We start from the raw sequence: 20,074 nt of genomic DNA, 5'->3' as shown, positions 1-20,074 counted from the left end.
CCACTTACACAAGCGACGATACATCTGAACCGATCCTGGGCCTCCCCTAGGTCGACTAAGCCTCAAATGAGTACCTGGTGAGATGTGTTAACATCGCCACTGGGAAGACAAAGGCGGTCGGGCGTTGTGCTGGCCACCCATCCCATCGTGTGCCGTGCCGGCTTGTTATAGGTGCTCGCTAACAGCACTTGCCTCTACAGTCTGTTAAAGTCTATTACGTGGAATCTTTTTCCCATTTCCTTTGGTTGGGTGGTTGGGGGGGAGGCGATGGGACGGCTCGGAGGAGGAGGAGGAGGAGGAGATTACATTTGTCACAAATGTTTTCAGTCCAAGCGCGGTTGCCAGGAATACAACACACACACATATCGGCTAAGTCAACAGCAACTACCGCAGCCGCAACAGCAAGCGCCACCAAAGCGGCCAGATAGTGGGGCAATACAGTCACGGAGTACAAGATAGAGAGATAGGACTGGAAGAAGGCACATCGTGGTCGATAATATTAGGTAACGGAACATGAGGCTGCAGCGTATGTAGCGAGCGGTGTTTGTGAATAGTTGGAAGAGTGTTATTTGCTGAAAGCCCCTGCGAGTTTGCAGACACGGCCACGGCAGCGTTAAGACTTTAAGTCAAACTCTCAGAAAATAGAATCTAAATACATCTCGCTTACACTAAGCGCTGGTGACGACCGCTGTGGCTGGTGAAGAAGCGATGTGGCAGATCTTGAACACCGACACAGGTAATTAATCGCAACTCCGAATTAATGTGCAAATATAATTAGTGTGTGCATTCGTTGATAATGTCGTGTTTCGTTTCTGAAAATTCTTAAATTATTATTCCGTGTTCAAATTAAGGCTAATTCTATATTTAATCGCTTTCATCCGTGACATTCATTTTTTGCACATCCTTTAGGTAATTTCACTGCTGGATTAAGGCTTTACCACACCGTGTCGGTCATGGGATGGGGGTGGGATCATGGGCGGGGGGGAGAGACCCCAGGACTGGTTTCGATATCACTCGCCGATGACGATAGTCGTGGTCGGGAATCGAACTCAGGTCGTCAGGTTCGTAGCGCAGTGCGCTCAACAATGCGTGCCACCTGACTGACGCATATTGCTGTTAGCAAATGCCCCTACCAGCCAGCCTGACCCGTAACCCTGAACAAACAACAGCCCTCACCATAGCAGTCCTCCAATAGCTCTCTCCAAAGTTACAATGGCGGTATAAGCTCCCGCTAGTTCTAGACGCTCGTTATAAATGTTATAATTGCACGAGAGTTCACCTTGATTGTAATAATTTGAATGTATAAAATACAAAGGTCACGTCCATCGCGTAAATTCAACGTGACGGCCAAACAAATGTTTACGTGCGCCTGGAATTGGAACCGATGCAGAGTTTCATCCGGTGATATTTCCACTCTGAGTCACCCCAAGTTAATGTCTCTCAAATCCAGTCATTGCATGGTTTGCCTTTCCGTGATTACGCAGTCTTGTAGATCTTTAAAAAAAAATGTTCACGCCGCTGCTGTCGGAAGGGCCTCCACGAGTGAGAGAGAGAGAGAGAGCTCTATAAATCCCCTCTAAGAGGGTATTTGGCCTACTCTTCCATGCTGGCCTGGTGTCTTGGGAAATGTGGGAGTACAACCACACTTTGCCCCAGCACACGTGACCTGTCCATCGACTTCCTGTGGTGAACCCATTTATGCTGCTGTGGGTGGACACACGCAGGGTGGCTAGAGAGAGATACCGGGAGGGGAGGGTTAAAAACTACTACGTAATTTTCGATTTAAAGCTTTCGTGACTGCAGGGATTCATCTTCTTGGTTCTTTCGGTAAAGTCACGTAGAAGGGAAGTAATAAAATAATAAAAATAAAACACAATAAAATAATTCTCACGACGTTTCGGCCACAACGCAAGCACCTGAGGACGGCTGCTTGCGTTGTGGCCGAAACGTCGTGAGAATTATTTTATTTTGTTTTATTTTTATTATTTTATTACTTCCCTTCTACGTGACTTTACCGAAAGAACCAAGAAGATGGCTATTATTCCCCACAAACTTTGCTTTTGTGACCAGGACTTTACGTGAAGGAATGACACAAATGCACACCACGTTTTTTTCATTGAAAATAGGTAAATTTCAATATATCAATGTCCTAGTCACAAAAGCAAAGTTTGTGGGGAATAAAAGCCATTTTATGTACTTTTGAGGCATAAGCCATTTTTTGTACTTTTGAGGCATAAGCAATTGGAAAATAACACTTACTACCCAGGAACAAAAAAAAATACACATTTTTGTTACACAGTGAATTATAATACATACACGTCGGCGGTGCGTCTCATCAGCTGGAAAAAAGGGTCACGCAAAATGTCACATTTAGCTACAAGCGTCCAATTATTCAATCTGAATCGTCAGTTATCAAGTGTGATTTTTCAATTATTACAAATTGAGTTCTCAATGCCGAAAAAACGAATTGTCAATGATCATGTCGTAATTTTCAATTATTACAAATTGAGTTCTCAATGCCGAAAAAACGAATTGTCAATGATCACGTCGTAATTTTCAATTTAAAATCTTTCAATTGTGAAATTATTTTTTCAATTTCGAAATTGTCAATTCTCACCCACAGCCACTCTTTGAGCCATCAATGACCGCGCGCATACTGACAGAGACCACTCGCCAGCCACCTTGAAACCTGAACTGTATTAATCTCCTCGTATCACAGGTGCCATGGCAACGGTGATGGTGAATGGACTGCGGGGGCTAGGATTTGTGAATGGTGGGACCGACCTCCTGACGTCGGGAAGACGCAGAGACCCAAAACATCACCATCGTCATCATCAGCAGCAGCAGCAGCCGCATCATCATCAGCAGGAGCAGCAGCAGCAGCGTGAATTCGAGAGGATGTTGCAAGCTGTGGCGGCCTGGATGACACAATGGGACCACTCACAAGTACTGTCGTTACGCGAACGTGCGTCATCGCAATCACAACTCCACGGGCAGAAATGTCAGGCAAATAAAAATAGACGCCTGTTTTTGAAGTCATCCAAACGATTTGCTCACCCTCCACTGCCAACCCCAGCGCTTGCAGCAAACGATTCGTCACGATTCGTGCAGAGCGTGAGAACAAAAACAATTCGCTCACGCTACGTTTAGGCTCGCGAACTAGAACGAAATATACAAGAAACGATACAAACTAACGCGACACATCTTGTTGGTTCTTTCGGTAAAGTCACGTAGAAGGGAAATAATAAAATAATAACAATAAAACATAATAAAATTATTCTCACGACGTTTCGGTCTGTCGAAAAGACAGCTGTCAGCTATCTCCCCGACAGACCTGCTCTTCACCTGAGGACGGCTGCTTGCGTTGTGGCCGAAACGTCGTGAGAATTATTTTATTATTTATTAGTTTTATTATTTCCCTTCTACGTGACTTTACCGAAAGGACCAAGAAGATGAATCCCTGCAGTCACGAAAGCTTTAAATCGAAATTTAACGCGACACATTTATATACACCGAAATAGGAAAAATTCGTGAATAGAATCGTGACATCCCGACCAAGACGTTGCCAATGGATGTGGGGTGAATGATACCATGCCGAGTACATAGTAGACAGTTCGTCAATCGGCAGAGCGCGTGCCTGGTGGTAAAGTGTGGGTACATCCCTCCTCATCCAAGACATCTGGCCAGTGTGGAAGGATGTGGGCCGCAATTACCTCTTGTGGAGGTCTCTGCTCGCGCGAGCGAGCAATTTCAGAGCTGCGTCTTTGCCCTTTTACTGAGAAACGAGAGCAAAATGAACCACGTTGCCGCTGATTGGACGTTCGCGCGCGCACGTGCGCGTGTGCCAGTCGGTGCTGTTCGTGACTTATTAAAGTTCCACGGGAATCGGTTGCCAGTTTCCTGACTTTTCTAAAACCGGTAACCGATGCTGCAAAAGGTTACCGGTTGATAATTGTTTTTTTACCTTTTATCTGGCAACAAAACTGACACATTTTTTACGAGGAGTCATGTTTGCATAGACAACAATACCTGCAGTCATAATGCAAACAAAAAACATAACTCTGATAATGTATGCATACATGCAAACAAAAACATAACTCTGATAATGTATGCATATATTGTTTGCATTATGACTGCAGGTATTGTTGTCTATGCAAACATGACTCCTCGTAAAAAAGGTGTCTGTTTTGTTGCCAGATAAAAGAGTAAAAACCCAATTATCATATTTTTTACTGGCAAATGAGGTACCAAAGGTTACCGGTTACCGCGTATTAACGGTAGTAGGTGGCAGCCTCCACACCACGTGCGCCACGTAGAGACAATACAGCCCGGATGCTCAGAGGAAATACGAATCATGTCATGGGCGCTACTCAGGGTGGGATTTGGACAATGTTTTCCCGAAGTTTGAATTGGAGAATTAGGGGCATTTTCATAAATGGAGAAAGTATTAACCATCTCGGATGTTCGGATTACACTGTTCGAGTTGCATTGCCACGGCAACAATCGACAGGACATGATTGCAAGATGCAACAAAGGGAGCAGAGATGGGTTCAAGATTAAGTGTCGTCCGCTAACAAACCAAAAACTCGTACGAGGCGAGCTTTCTCCTAAACAATGTGGAATGTTTCTTTGGAGAGATGAAAGTGGTCAAAATAAATGGTTGAACAATACACCTCCTTCACGGATCCGTCCCCCGCCACATATACAGCATTAAAGTTATTTGTACATCTCGCATAAAGTACGTAAATTGTCACTCGTATGATGTTCTTCTTACCCAGAAAACCCTCGCTGAATCGAAAGACTCTTTCTCGGGAGGTTGCTGCCAAGCGTTTGCTTTGCATAATCTCGATTGAGTCATTTACAGTGTCATTTGTTACTTCATTTAGCAAATTTGGACTATGACGCTGACACTCCTGCTGATGTGTATATCACTTCTGCTGGTGTGTGTGTGTCACCCATGCTGGTGTGTGTGTATCACTCTGGCAGGTGTGTAGGATGCGTGGTGTTCTGAACTGTGTGTGTGCGTGCACGTCGTGCGTTCTGCACGCAGCGCTGTTCCGTGCTCCGTGAGCTCGTGCGCTGGGGCGGCCCGGCCCAAGCGCAGCTGCTCTGGACCGCACTCCAACCCGCGCTGCACCGCGACTTCATGTACACGGGTGGGTGTCCCCTACAGCCACCCCCTACCCCCTACAGCCACGCCATGTACACGGGTGGGTGTCCCCTACAGCCACCCCCTACCCCCTACAGCCACGCCATGTACACGGGTGGGTGTCCCCTACAGCCACCCCCTACCCCCTACAGCCACGCCATGTACACGGGTGGGTGTCCCCTACAGCCACCCCCCTACCCCTACAGCCACCCCCCTACCCCTACAGCCACTCCATGTACACGGGTGGGTGTCCCCTACAGTCACTCCCCTACCCCCTACATCCACTCTCCTACCCCTACAGCCACGCCATGTACACGGGTGGGTGTCCCCTACAGCCACCCCCCTACCCCCTACAGCCACTCATCATCGGGGCTCCCACAGTGTGACGATCGAGGGCAATGAGCCGGCTCTGCCGAGAACCTGGCTTCCAGCCCAGGTTTTTGTTTCTTTAGTCACCCAACCGTGATCAAGCCGCATTTTCGAATGTAGCAAGTTGTTGGTCTCAGCCCAGTTACCGATGACTTACACAGAAAAATTCGCCTGACCGCCCTCCCTTCTCGATCATTCCCGTAGCCACCAGTCCCTTCGCACTCACAGCTGACTCCCCTGTCATTACTTCCCGTAGCCACCAGTCCCTTCGCACTCACAGCTGACTCCCCTGTCATTACTTCCCGTAGCCACCAGTCCCTTCGCACTCACAGCTGACTCCCCTGTCATTACCTCCCGTGGCCACTAGTCCACTCACACGGAATGTAGACTCGACTGTCATTACACAAGGATTAAACACCCCTCTTGAGTTTATGACACATAATGAACGTACAATCCGGTGGAATTCCAACAATCGGCTCTGTAACCAAGGACGTGTACCACCTACAATGCCGGGCAGTGCATTTACTGTTGGAAGCATGCCATGCATTGAAACACTATTAAAACAAAAATGCATGACTATTCCCAGCACTGGAATTGAGTTCAATTCAGTGCAATACCGTGCATTCATCGGTGGCCTGGGCTGAGATCATGAGCTCGCTACAGATGAGAACCCGGTGTAATCACAGCTCAGGCAATGTTAGTCTATTGGTCTTTGTCATAGCCTGTGGATATCTGTGTGAGTCTGTGAGTCTCCATATAAGTCGTTGGTAACCAGACTGAGACCATCAAATGACTACATTTGAGAACCCGCCTTAATGTAGGTACTGTATGTTGGACTTCTTTCGCACGGTACGTAGCCAACCTCGATAATTGGAGGTGCCGGGGAAAGACAACAACACACTAAATGCAAAAACTTTTCAATCTAGATGTAAAAATGCATACCTCCAGTGGAATCGTAATATCAGAGGGAAGAGCGTTCCAGATGACCGCAGAAGCGCATCTGAAAGCCCGGGATGCATTGACTGTTTGATGGCGAGCTATAAGCCGCTGCTGCGAGGATGACCGGAGTTCGCGTGATGGTTTATGCTGCTTGACGAGATCAGCAAAGGCATTGTGTGGTTCATTTGTGCAAACGGTGGAGTCTGCCGGTGGAGCGAGCGTCCACAGTCAGCGAGAAGGTTCGGGAAGGGGGGCGTGGCCTCGGTCGGTATATAAGGGGGAGATACGCGGGAGACTCGGGGGGGTCTCCGCCTGATCTCAAGTGAACGTGTCTTCAATAATGTGCCATCTCAAGAGAAGTGTGTCAGGCGGTCGTTAGACTTGAAACAGAAATTAAGCCAAAATGAAGTGCAACGCCGAACGCATCCTGGTGTCTTCCTCTCTACGGGGTCACTGGTCACTGGGTTGACACCATCCTTATCAACAATTCCCTTGAGACCCCCCCCCCTCCCACCCACTCAGGTTTAATCGCGGGCGGCCGGAACCCGGATTAGAAGCCGGGCTCTCGGCCGTGTCGGCTCAGCGCCCTAACCCGGCATTAATCTCCCGAGTCGCCCGGGCCCACCTAATTCACGTTGTTTTTTTGTTGTTGTCGATGGAGATGTAATTTTAAGCCGTGCTCTCAAATACATTACAATACAGGATGATCCATTTATAGCTCACATAAAACCGTCACACCAGTGACGGTTTTATGTGAGCTGGCCCCGGGCCTCCCCTAGGTCGACTCAGCCTAAAATGAGTACCTGGTGCGGTGTGTGGTAAACATCGCCACTAGGGAGACAAAGGCGGTCGGGCGTGGTTCCGGCCACACTCACCCCCTCGTGTGCCGTGCCGACCATCATAGGTGCTCCGCCCCAACAGCACTTGCCCCAACCAGTCTGTCAAGGCTATACGGGGGATCTTTGCCCTTTGTTGCCTTGCGTCTCTTATTATTTGATTCAGGGCAAAGGGCTTTCCCCGGCTTCTCCTTTGCTCCGGTCAGCACGGAGTGGACGCGCAAAGCCAGGGGCAGGGTGGGACGTGGCGGACCCGGTGGTTCCACGTGGGTTTACCGCGAGCCCAGCGTCTTCCTCCCGGAGCGCGAGGAGTGCGGTGGTACGGCGCCACCTGCCGTCCAGGGGCCCCCAAGCGCACACAGGTGAGGCCGGGATTCACACCTGAGGACGGCTGCTTGCGTTGTGGCCGAAACGTCGTGATAATTGTATTATTTTATTATGTTTTATTTTTTATTATTTTATTATTTCCCTTCTACGTGACTTTACCGAAAGAAGCAAAGAGTATAAATGTGGGTTACATAATAGGCGATGGCCCTTGGTGACCTCCCTGGCCTCTCTCAATCAATCCCGCACCTCCGATTAGCACGGTTGGCTACGTACGGAGCGAAAGAAGTTCAACATACATACATCCCTCATACGTACAATCAATCTTTATTGTATGTGCCAATATAGCCTGCAATAAAGTAGGCATCGGTGCATATTGCAGCAGGGGGCATACGAAACCCGTCACGACCTCAGCAGTGAACACAGACAATGTGCCGTTGAGAAGGGCCCTTGCCCCGAAACGTTGCTTGATGCATTTTTTAAAATTCTTATTTTCCATCATCTTTTTAAAGCAGTGCTAATTGAGGCCCCACGTGTTGTTGACGGTTGTGTTGAGTTTGTGATATTTGTGCTTGTGCATCACTAAGTTGGTTACGTATGAATACATGCAGTCTTCAACTTACAAACACTCGAATTTACGAACACCCGACTTATCAACACTCGCACTTACGAACACCCGATTTACGAACACCCGCACTTACGAACCAGCTTCCATGAAATATTTTTTTCTTAACAATGACGTTAAACGCGAACTCGCACTTGCAAACTGAACCGCGGAACTATTTTGTTTGGCGGAGGGATCCTCCGCGCTCGGGAGTCGGCCTAGCGCTGGGAGTAGGTAGTTCAAGTTCATTTATTAGGTGTAGCCCTGTGAGCCATTCGGCTCTTGAATCGGGTGCAACCGCAACAAACAGAAAACAAAAACATGAACAAGAAAACATCTTAAAGTGAATATGTGCAAACAGAAAATCCAAGAAAAGACAGCAAAATGTTGCAGAAAAAGCAACGTACACCAACACTGTGTGCAAAAATCCCAGTGGGATGCAAGTCAAACAACAACAACCACAAGACAACTTAGATTAAGGCCATCAGTCTAACTCTGTACTACAACAAACAAACATGGCCAAACCAAAGAACTTTTAAAATGTGTGCGTGCGTTCATTTGTAGCGGGCATGCAAGTGCATCATGTACATGCACGCTGTCTTCATCGTCACGAGCCATAACCGAGGATACCACCACCGACGTTGGCCCCGGTCAGGAAATTGAATTCAGGTGGGCAGTGTCACAGCGCAGTGCACTCACCACTGCACCACCGCTCCACCCCCAATCTAATTATAAAGAAGGCTCATTCCTGAAATTTCCTGCTCAACTCACTGCGGCAAGCAGGGCCTCCCACTTCGAGGCTTTTCTAGAGATTCCCCTTATCGAGGGCATTTGGCCTACTCTTCCACGCCAGTCAAACGTTTTGGAAGGAGATACTACAACGGCGTCCCTGGCTAATCTCAACAACAACAAGAATAATATCACAATCGTGACTGAGCAATGGTGTTGGCTCATAAGACGATGGGCATTCCGGCCAGCCCACGACTGCAGTTGCGTTTGCCCTTGCTGGGGTGGGTTGGGAGCGGTGGGAGGGGATGGAGGTGGGGGGGGGGCTGTGTATATACAAAAACTAATCAGGGTGGACACAACGGAGGCAATGTTAAGCAACTTTAATCAGATTATGAACGATGAACAAGAATTAGTGACGACAGTATGATTTGATTTGCCTTTGAGCGCTCACCCCACATGTACGTGTGTTGAACTTCTTTCGCAGCATACGTAGCCAACCGCGCTAATCAGCAAACTAAACACAAAATTCAGTGCTACAGAAATGATCGTACGCACAATTGTTCACCTGATTATAAGAATTGATCAGGAGGAGGTTGCACGGGGGGGGGGGGGGGGGCTGTCATCCCCCGCCATCCCTCTGCCCCCCTCCCCAATCTCGTGGACACCACGGGGGCGCCCGCGTCACACGTGTCGCAGCAGGCAGCCTCCCCGCTGCGAGTGTTTCTTTGACGCGCGGCATTGTGAGATACTCGCACGGTAAAATATTCCGACGAAAAAACTACGGAACAAAACGCCGAGGAGTTGCGCGGAGAAGGATGGGAGAGAGGGTTACGTGCTTGGAATTGTTACAACGGAGGGACGAAGGGAGAGGAGGAGTGGGGGGGGGGGGTACACGTGGGATCAGAGAACCAGCACGGGTCGTAGGCAGCGCCGCGTTGGGCTGCTCAGAGAAAATCAGAGAGGGAGCTTTGGGCAGAGCGCGTGGCGGGGTGGAAGGGACAACAGCGGTCGGACGAGACGGAGCGACGGAGTGAACCTAAGTGGCGAGATGTTTACTACCTTGCCTGGTATACAGGAGGTCGTGGGGTTAATCTCGACCCCGACGTCTATATATTTGGAGGTTGCATGTTTCTCTCTCTCCCTGTGGTCGCGCGTTTTTTTTTTCGAGTCCGGTTTTTTCCCTCCTTCACGTCGAAGGAAATAATAAAATAATAAACATATAAAACAATAAAATTCTCACGACGTATCGACTGCAACACAAGCAATCATCATCAGGTGTGAAATCCACAGCAAGAAAATTTGAAAAAAGTGGCGTTTTTTTCTTAACGTCAGCACCACGGACAGCGCCACTTTTTTCAAATTTTATTGCTGTGGATTTCACACCTGATGATGATTGCTTGTGTTGCAGTCGAAACGTCGTGAGAATTTTATTGTTTTATATGTTTATTATTTTATTATTTCCCTTCTACGTGACTTTACCGAATGAACCAAGAATATGAATCCTTGCAGTCACGAAGGCTTTAAATCACAATCGCTTCGTAGTTTAGTTTGTAATACGCCACTGCCCGCGGAATGACCTCCACGAGAAGGAGGTCGAGGGGATCGCTTCTCAGAGGGCTGGTTGGGTTTCGTAGGGTTTTGTTTTATTGGATTGCTTTTCCACGCGATCGACTAAAACGCGGGCGTGCACGTTCGTACGTGGTCATATTTAGAGTGCGCATTTGCGCGTTTAGAGCGTTTGGCTTCTGCTATAAAATGTCCACGCGATAAGGCCACCACTTCGTTGAGCTATCATCTGTGGCCAGGTCGCTTCTGAAAAATAGCCGCATAGCTCAGGGGGTAAAAAATAAAATCTGCCGCTGTGTGGACACGGTTGGGGCGGGTGGGGGTGAGTTAAAGACGCGTTGTCCCCCCCCCCCCCTCCATCATTTCAAATGCCGCACTGGGAGATGAGAGTCGAACTGGCGAACCCCTGGATTGCTGCTGTTGTTGTTGCTGCTAAGCACGGCAGCGCTGTGGACTGTGGCAGCTTTAACCGTCGTATTAATGTGCAACGTAGATGAGTCCCAAGGCAATGATTACATAACATAGCGGGGTGATTGTTTGTTGTTGTTGTTCTCGTGCAGAACAATTGCCGAGCAAGCGTCGACGTTAATTTACGACTCCGCGAGCCATTTGTTTGCTTCATGGACGATAAAGCAGTTAGGCCCATTCCAATTTAATCTGTTTGTACTTTCAAGCTACATTGATCTCTGGACCTCACAAACCAAGACTAAGATCCCCCGTGTAGCCTTAAACCAGACTGTTGGAGCAAGTGCTGTTAACGAGCAGCTATGAAGGCCAGCACGGCTAATTTTTTTTTAGGCTGAGTCGACCTAGGTAGGGGAGGCCCAGCACCGGTTCAAATATTCGCCACTGTTATCAGTCGTGAGGGGGAATCGAACTCGGGTCGCCGGGTTTGCAGTGCAGCGCGCCTACCGCTGCCCACACACGTCTGTTCCACGCGGCAGGATAAACGGGCCCGCCACGGCATCGGAAGGTTTAACACGTGCGGCGGGGGCGGTGGGGGGGGGGATTAAAGTGTGGGTAGTCCGACCTCCTAAAGGACCGTGCTTAAAATAGCCCCTCCACGGACCCACGTCGGCGAATGTGTGGGGACAACAGAGCCGGGAGCACAGGACGTGCGGTACAATTCGAGGATTTTGCTGAGCTGCCCTCCGCTGCCCTCCGCTGCCCTCCGCTGCCCTCCGCTGCCCTCGGAGCCTCGCGGTCGTGCTGCAGCGACGAACGTGCGCGTGGCGCTCGCCCACCCAACAAGCGCTGATACAGGCCCCCTCCCAAAAAAACCTGCTTAGCTTTCGGGATCTGACGAGATCGGGCGGTATTCCGGCGCGATTTGATCAAGACGCTATTTGTATATCGGTAGCGTGGGTGCACGGTTAAAGATGTGCTTTCGGTCTTTCCTTCCGCTGCAGAGATGTCGACTGGCAGCGGGCAGCAGCTGCAGGTGCTGCTGCTGGGACTACGAGACGAGGCGACGAGAAGGGGCCGAGCTTGAGGAGGACAGGGGGTCTCGTTCTGCCCGCGCTGCACACGCGCACGGTGAGGGGGCAGTCGACTCACGCCTCGCTGGCTCTGCTGTGCTGAGTGATCGGCGGTGGCTAGGAGATGTTAACTCCCTCGCCTGGTATGCAGGAGCGCGTGGGTTCGATCCCGACCCTGACGCCTGCTGTATATTTGGAGTTTGCGTGTCTCTCTCTCATCATCACGGTGGCGAGGAGATGTTAACTACCTCGCCTGGTATACAGGATGGTCATGGGTTCGATCCCGACCCTGACGCCTGCTGCTGTATATTTAAAGTTTGCGTGTCTCTCTCCCCGCTGTCGCGTGGATTTTTCTCCGGGTCTTCCTCTGGATTTCCCCTCCACATCTAGAATCAACATGCGTTTAGAGTGGTTGGCTGCTATACATTTCCACACAAGTCACTTCGTTGAGATATTATTTGTGGCCAGGTGGCTTCTGAAAAAGAGCTCTATAGCTTAGTGGCCCTTACCTGGTAAAATAAAATTGTTATTTTTATGAATCCTGGTTTGCTTGCTTGGGTCCTGGGGCAAGGACATTAATTAGGGCCTCTTGTTTCCAATTTCCCCTCAACGCCGGCACAGCTGAGACCCTGGATTTGAGTTCAAGTTTCAGCCGGCAGTGACTAAACCGCGTTCTCAAATTTAGCGATTTGATGGTCACCGGCGACTTAACTGCAGACTAAAAAATGAAAGAAACAATGAAAAAAGAAATGGGTTCGTTACTTAATCTGGCCAACTGCCAACTCTGCGAACTAATGAAAAGGAGTTGCCATCGCCACGAGCGCGCCGCCGTGGCTTTCATCATTAATTTTCCATTCGCGTTAGCAGACCCGCGCGTTGGCCTGCTTATATGCAATTAGGCTTATCAAGGCCAGAGGGTGCAAAAACAGACGGCTCGCATGTCACACTCTGGCGATGATTAGGTAACCGTGCAGCGTGCGTTACGAACGCGTCCGCGCGCACGTGTACGCGCACGTGTACGCGCACGTGCGCGTTAGCCAGCACGCAATGGCGGGGAGGGGGTGGGGGGTCAGCGCACACGGGGAGGTAATAATGAAGAACTCGTCGTGAATGAGATTCAATCTCGTCGATTTAATATCGCCGATTTCGCAAACCCCTGGGGATCCGCGTGCGGCGTTGCGTGTCGCCGCACGCGTTACGGAAACTGCGCGGTCGCCTCTCCGTGCGCGCGCGCGCGGCGGTAGTGAGCCCGTACGACGCGGGGGCCATCTCCATGGGATGTCCACGTGGAGTTGAATGCCGCGTCGGCGGCAAGCGGCGTCGGCTGCGCTGGTAACGCGTCTCGCAGCAAAGAGGACCTGGGCTCGATTCCTGGCTCGGGGCGCCTTTCCATGTTGAACTTGTACGGTGCAAAAGAAGTTACAACTTACAGTGCATTGTTTGTTGAACTTCTTTCGCACCGTACGTAGCTAATCGTGCTAATCGGAGTTTGCCGGAGAAGAACAACAAACTAAACACAAAAAGCAGTTCTAAAGAAATTCGTTTTCAATCGGGATTATTTAAAAAGCGCATATCTCCAGTGGCTTCGTAATATCGGAAGGAAGAGCATTCCAGACGGCCGCAGAAGCGCGTCCGAAAGCGCCACGCGATGCAATGACCGCCGTCTTTGCTCGATGGTTAGCGGTCAAAAGCCGCTGCTGCTGCGAGGATAACGACCGGAGTTGACGTGGTGGTGGTGGTTTACGCTTCTCGACAAGTTCCCCAACCGTGAGACACAGAGAGCCAGCGAACGGCCAAATCGCTTACAACGGAGATCTCTCTTAACGTAGGGGAGACCGGCAACCAAAATAACAAGAACAGACGTTGCTTTTGTTTGAATTCGGTATGAAACTCAATATTTCAAAGGGCCGCAATGCACGCGTATACGAGCCGGTGGGTCCTTAATAAATAACGGCACGAAGCAGCCCTTGAAGAGGAGCCTTGCGGCTCCGGAGAAGCAGGTTGCCGACTCGGGCCTCTCTAAGGGTTACCCGACATAAGCCATCTTTCGCCTTCGCAAGAGCACCCGAACGCGTAACCACGATGACGATCGCCCATCGCCCGCGTCCCCTCAGTTCTCAGATTCACCAAACCCTTGACCGCGTGCGTCTAAGGGTTTCAGGAGCTACCGTTAGCTGGTCGCCCGCAAGCTCCCTTGCCACATTGGCGCCTATTGCGAGCGAGCGCGCGCGCACGAACTCACTCACGCGCGCGCGCGCACGCGACGAATGTAAATCTCGGGCAGGCGTCTAATTGCCTTATCAGCCGCGCCTCTCCGTGTTTTGCGCGCGCCGTCCATCTCGATCGAGCTGATTAAATAGGCCCTGAAATCCCCGGCTCGGCTCCTTGCTCGACCCCCACCCCGCCACCCACCCCGGCAGTGAATTAGGGAGATCATCAAAATTGAACGGTTCAAGACCCCCCCCCCCCCAAACCCACCCACACTCCCATGCACCCCCCCCCCCCCAAACCCACCCACCCACATCCTCCATGCACCCCCCCCAACCCACCCACACTCCACATGCATCCCCCCTAACCCACCCACCCACACCCCCATGCACCCCCCCCCAACCCACCCACACCCCCCATGCATTGACCATATATACTTGAGCTGTTTGAGACTAGGCTCTACAGAAAGCTGGACCAATCAGTTTCAAAGACAATGCATCATCATATACTAGCAGAGCATGGTTTTTTTGCATGATCACCACCAGTTTATGTGGTTAATGCAGACATCATTCCTCGCCAAAGGTTTCAGTTTGGTCTTTCAACATCTGAACACAACTGTTTTATTGCCAGAAAGGGTACAACCTATTCCTATATTTTGATACTGGCAAGGGAGGTTGTCCCATGGCAATATTTTTGAGCGTTTTTTTTTTCTCACGCTCGCCGTCCACGCGTCGTCGCATTCGTCAAAATCGCCGCAGAGTTCGATTCGCATCCCTCGTATCGCGGGATGGTGAGAGATGGCGAATGCTTGTGGGGGCCTTCATCCAGCAGTGGATGGAACATGACCGATGATGGCTATGGCGACGAAGGTCCCGCGTGTGCGTAGCGGGTTCGAGTGATCGCTGCAGGGACGAGTTGTCTGCTTAATTCACCGCTGTAAAAAAACAACACAATACTAATAATTGATACTAAACATTCTAAACCGAAGCGTTGATTGCCACACTTCATCAAATTGCAACGCGGGGAAATCATTCCACGCCGACCACTTACGCGATTAAAATTTAATAACTTGGGGCCCGATCCTTATCCCGTGGCGCGGCGCTTTAAACTGCGAAGGCGAGTCACTTTAAATTCACTCCCCTCCCTCACTCACCGCCTCCTTCTCTCACCCTGTCGTATAAACGCGGTGAGTCGATGGCGTGGTGGGGTAAAGTGTGGGTACTCGCACCTCTTTGTAAAAAAAAAATTTTAGCCAGCGTAGAAGAGTAGGCCAAATACCCTCTCGAACGGGGCTCTTGTGAGTTGCCTCTGATTGCAGTCCCTACTGCCAATGGTGACACAGCAGTAGACATTAAACTAAGGCCCACTGAGCTATGTAGCTCTTTTCAGAAGCGACCTGGCCACAAATGATAGCTCAACGAAGTGGCTTATCACGTGGACATTTATAGCAGCCAAAGAATTCTAAATGCACGTTGATTCTAAACGTGGAGGGAAAATGAGGAGGAGCCAGAGAAAAATCCACGCGACCACGGGGAGAGAGACACCGCAAACTCCAAATATACAGCAGCAGGCGTCAGGGTCGGGATAGAACCCATGACCTCCTGCATACCAGGCGAGGTAGTTAACATCTCTTAGCCACGGTGATGATGATGATGAGAGAGAGACACCGCAAACTCAAAATATACAGCAGCAGGCGTCAGGGTCGGGATAGAACCCATGACCTCCTGTATACCAGGCGAGGTGGTTAACATCTCCTAGCCACCGTGATGATGATGATGAGAGAGAGACACCGCAAACTCCAAATATACAGCAGCAGGTGTTAGGGTCGGGATAGAACCCACGACCTCCTGCACACCAGGCGAGGTTGTTAACATCTCCTAGCCACCGTGATGATGATGATGAGAGAGAGACACCGCAAACTCCAAATATACAGCAGCAGGTGTTAGGGTCGGGATAGAACCCACGACCTCCTGCACACCAGGCGAGGTAGTCAACATCTCGCCACCATGGCGCCCTCATATCTGGAATACTGGGCCGCTGACACACAATGGCAATATATTGCGAATGATGATGATGATGGTGATGTAACAATCTTCCTCTTTCTCTCTCCCACTCTCTATTTCACTGACTGTGTTTGTGCAGTGTATTGATTACAACACGCTCGCAAACCCATCCATCTAGCGGCAATTAACTGCACGTAATTTCCTTCCTTGCGCGCCGAGCAATTAATCATAACCGCAAGCTACTGGGCCCCAATTCACACGAGTCGGTGTTTGGCCACACGGCCGGAAATGCTGGTCTCAGATTCCCCGCAGGAACTTAGCGATTTGCATGCTTTTTTTAATTCCCCATAAATCCACGTCGCACCGGCCTGCAAGCGTCAGCAGCCGGGGGCGAAAGCGGACACCTGCGCCGCCCGATACCGGAATCAGAGCTTTTATTTATTGCCGGAGGAATCCGATAAGCTGTGAAGCTCTTTTTTCATCGATGTCCAGGAATATATATTGAGTGCACCTCAAGATGTGAATGCATTGAACAGACCCTCACGCAGAGCCAAATGAAACAAATCAAAAAAATTCGACCGGGCAATGAACTGGGAACCGTCAGAAAAATATAACGCGATAAATGATAGAAAATTACAGGACAGGACAGGACGCGTTTTTTGTTTTAACACGTCAGGCAAGATGAAAAGCAAAGTGTGTGGTCGAGTAGCAGCAAGCCCGCGTGAGCCTGCAAACACGTGTTCATAAGCCTCTGGCCCTACGACAATCCACTGCTGGATGAAGGCCTTCCCATGTACCATGTCGTTCACGGGGAACTGTTCGACCATTCTGTTTGACCATACTTCACCACGCAAGCCAGCGCGGAGAGGCTGCCCCCCTGGGGAGCTCAGTTCAGATATCGCTCGCCACCGATATTAGCCGTGGCGGCGAGTAGAACTCGCAGCTGGCGCAGTGCGTGAACCACTGCGCCACCGCTCCACCCCAGACCACGACCGAGAGATCCTGGGTGCCCCAGGTCGGCCGTGAAACGTCGTTTGCCTCCCCTCTCTTCGTCACCCCCCCACCACCATAACCCCTACCCCCCTCCCCTCCCGGTCTCATCTCTCCTCCCCACGCTCGGCAGGGGAAGGTGGCCCTCAACGACCGCTCCCCGGCCGCCGAGCCCCCCACTTGGGGGGGGTTCTCTCGCCGGCAACGACGTCTGTTCCACTGCTACGAGCGGCGCTGGGACGGTGAGTGGGGGGCCGGTTGGATCTTAACGCACGGGCGGGAGTTCGGCGTGGGGGGCGGGTAGAGTGCGTGCGCTAAGGGGGGGGGGTTCGTGGAAACCATCTGGGGTGGCAAATGTTTTCAGTATTCATGATGGATCGTGTCCACCCTGGGCTGTGTCCACCATGGGCTGTTTCCTCCATGGGCAGCGTCCACCATTAGCAGTGTCCATCATGGACCGAAGGCTTAGCGTACACTCTGTATATCGTATGTACGCACTGCGTATTTAATTTCACATTAGTAGAAGTTTCACATCACATTGGGCCCCCCCCCAAACAAAAAAAAAATTCTGGCAAACATTCCACGATATTTGATCGTCCTTATTCAATGAGGTTTTTTGTCCCGGTGACTTTGCTATCTCTCACACACATTGGAATCTTGAGATAAAATGTTTAAAGAAAATCATTGCGAAGCATTTGCCACCCTGTGTGTGGCACTAATAAAGCCATTGTTGTGCCAACGGGTCAAGGATCAGTGGGCCGAGTAGGGATTTGAAATACCCTCAGTGGGCCACACATTACCGCACTCCACACACCTTAGTGGTTATGCAGTACGGCTGCCACGGTGGCGAGATGTTAACTCCCTCGCCTGGTATGCAGGAAGGTCGTGGGTTCGATCCTGTTGTATATTTGGAGTTTGCATGTCTCTCTCTCTCTCTCTCCTCGTGGTGGCGTGGATTTTTCTCCGGGTCCTCCGGTTTTTTCATCCACATTTATAATCAAAATACGCTTAAGGCTATTTGACTGCTATACATTTCCAAATGATAAGCCACTTCGTTGAGTCGTCATTTGTGATAGACAGGCCCCTTCTGAAAAAGGGCCCTATAGTTCAGTAGACCTTACCATGGTAAAATAAAAAAAACAGTTTATAGTTTAGTTTAGAGTGAACGGAAGGTTGTGTGCAGTGTTCAGGTGAGCCAGGCACTCCAGAGTTAGCCAGCCGCCGTGAGCAGGACTGCCTCGGTGCCAGCTGGAACAGTCAGCAACGCTGTTCTGGAAATTACTTTGGCACCCAGCCACGTCCATCTCGCTTCGTTTTGTCAACACCGACGTTTATTTTATCCTCGTGGGGTTACAGCGATGTAGGGCGCAGTAATATAGGATTCATTTCACCAAGGTCAGGGATTTTTTTTTTGTCTTTGGAAAAGTCATTGGTGACCGGGCTGAAATCATGATCGTCATCAACTCGATACCACACTCGAGAATCGGGTTTATATATACCATGGGTGGCTGCTTGGATTCAAAACTAGGATCTCAGCGTGGATTCGAAACTAGAATCTCAGCGTGGACTCAAAACTAGAATATCAGCGTGAATTTGAAACTAGAATCTCAGCGTGGATTTGAAACTCGGATCTCAGCGGTGCTGGATCTCTGTGACCCTCTGATCCACTCGGCTACACGTGTTAATTTTTTTGAAAATCACCACTCTCTGCCCCCCCCCTCGCAAACCAACAGCTGTTGCTGTTCGTTAATTCCAGGTGGGAATTACACGTGATCAACGTCGCTCACCAAGTGCACGTCCCGCGAGATGCCGTCGTCTTAACTTAACAAATGATTTGGTGACGCTGCTTTTCTGCTGCTGCACTGGCAGCGGTGCCCAAGCACAGCCGACAGTAATACCGTGTGTATATACTAGACGACGTTTCAGGCAATGACCCTTCTTGATGGCACGTACATAGAGAAGCCAGGAGAGAGGCTGAATTGGATGACAAGAGTAATTCTGATTAGAATTACATTTTAAAAACGTTTCCTGATGAACGGTGTTTTTTTGTGTTTTGTTAAATTGACGTCTGAAAAGTTACCATAATAGTCATATAGTAATAGAGGTTTTTGGGTTGGAGCGCGTAGATACAAATGTGTCGTTAAACCCGTCACCACTCGACACCGCCAATTAGTAAGGTTATCAATCAGCAGCTATTGAGTAACGGACAAACCCCATTCCATCAATAGCTAAACACACTCCCGACTGTTTGCCGTTGTAACTTGCTGACCCGCCCATACCGGGCATCTGCGAAAAAAAGCTTCATAGCCCAATCGCCGTCCTCCTCCAAGTCTAAACAAAGATGCTGATTCTGATAAACCAGAAAGTGTACGTATAGAACCGAATAGATTGCGTGTGTGTGTGTGGGGTGGGCGGGCTTGTGTTTTTTCCCACACTGTTATTGAACTTGCCTCATCGTCTGTTTACATTGTTTCAAATCTTTGACGAAGATTTTGACGATGTTTTACAAGCCCAACGAGCTGAAACTTTCCAGACAGGCTCCTCCTCTTCGCGTGACAATTCAAGATTTGATGAATAACAAAAAAAAACAACCGCTCCAGGTCCCGCCGTTTGTGGGCCTCTTCGTGTGTTTTGTTTTGTTTTCCAACCGAGTTACAGACGCGATGCGAAACCGTTTCCTCCGCTGGCTTCTCCCAGTCCTGGACCCGCGCCAGCTCTACTTCCTGTCCACGCTCCTCGCGGTGAGTTGCAGAGGTCGCAACCGGGTACCCGATACCCGTATCCTACCCGATACCCGGCTACCCGTACCCGGCCGGGTACGGGTACGGGTACCCATTTGCGACCCTGGTGCGGCCGGGTACGGGTAAGGAATCAAAACC

At 50.1% G+C, this 20,074-nt stretch overlaps 1 protein-coding gene across 4 annotated transcripts in view; it reads left to right on the top strand.

The window, feature by feature from the left end:
- Window positions 1-245: 245 nt before the first annotated feature.
- The window catches only part of LOC144933900 (uncharacterized), a 105,570-nt gene continuing 85,741 nt past the window's right edge, over window positions 246-20,074 (top strand). For all 4 annotated transcript variants that reach the window (XM_078859191.1, XM_078859189.1, XM_078859193.1 and 1 more), the window contains exons 1-7: window positions 246-736; window positions 2,720-2,946; window positions 5,051-5,156; window positions 7,460-7,655; window positions 11,926-12,052; window positions 17,329-17,437; window positions 19,854-19,936. In XM_078859191.1, the coding sequence (XP_078715317.1) occupies window positions 709-736; window positions 2,720-2,946; window positions 5,051-5,156; window positions 7,460-7,655; window positions 11,926-12,052; window positions 17,329-17,437; window positions 19,854-19,936 (876 nt within the window). In that variant the 5' untranslated portion in view covers window positions 246-708. The remainder of the gene's footprint in view (window positions 737-2,719; window positions 2,947-5,050; window positions 5,157-7,459; window positions 7,656-11,925; window positions 12,053-17,328; window positions 17,438-19,853; window positions 19,937-20,074) is intronic.

The sequence above is a fragment of the Lampetra fluviatilis genome, chromosome 8 (genome assembly GCF_964198595.1).
Source record: "Lampetra fluviatilis chromosome 8, kcLamFluv1.1, whole genome shotgun sequence".
NCBI classification, from domain to species: domain Eukaryota; kingdom Metazoa; phylum Chordata; class Hyperoartia; order Petromyzontiformes; family Petromyzontidae; genus Lampetra; species Lampetra fluviatilis.
Note: the sequence above shows the minus strand (reverse complement) of the source record. Positions and strands in the feature narration are given on the sequence as shown.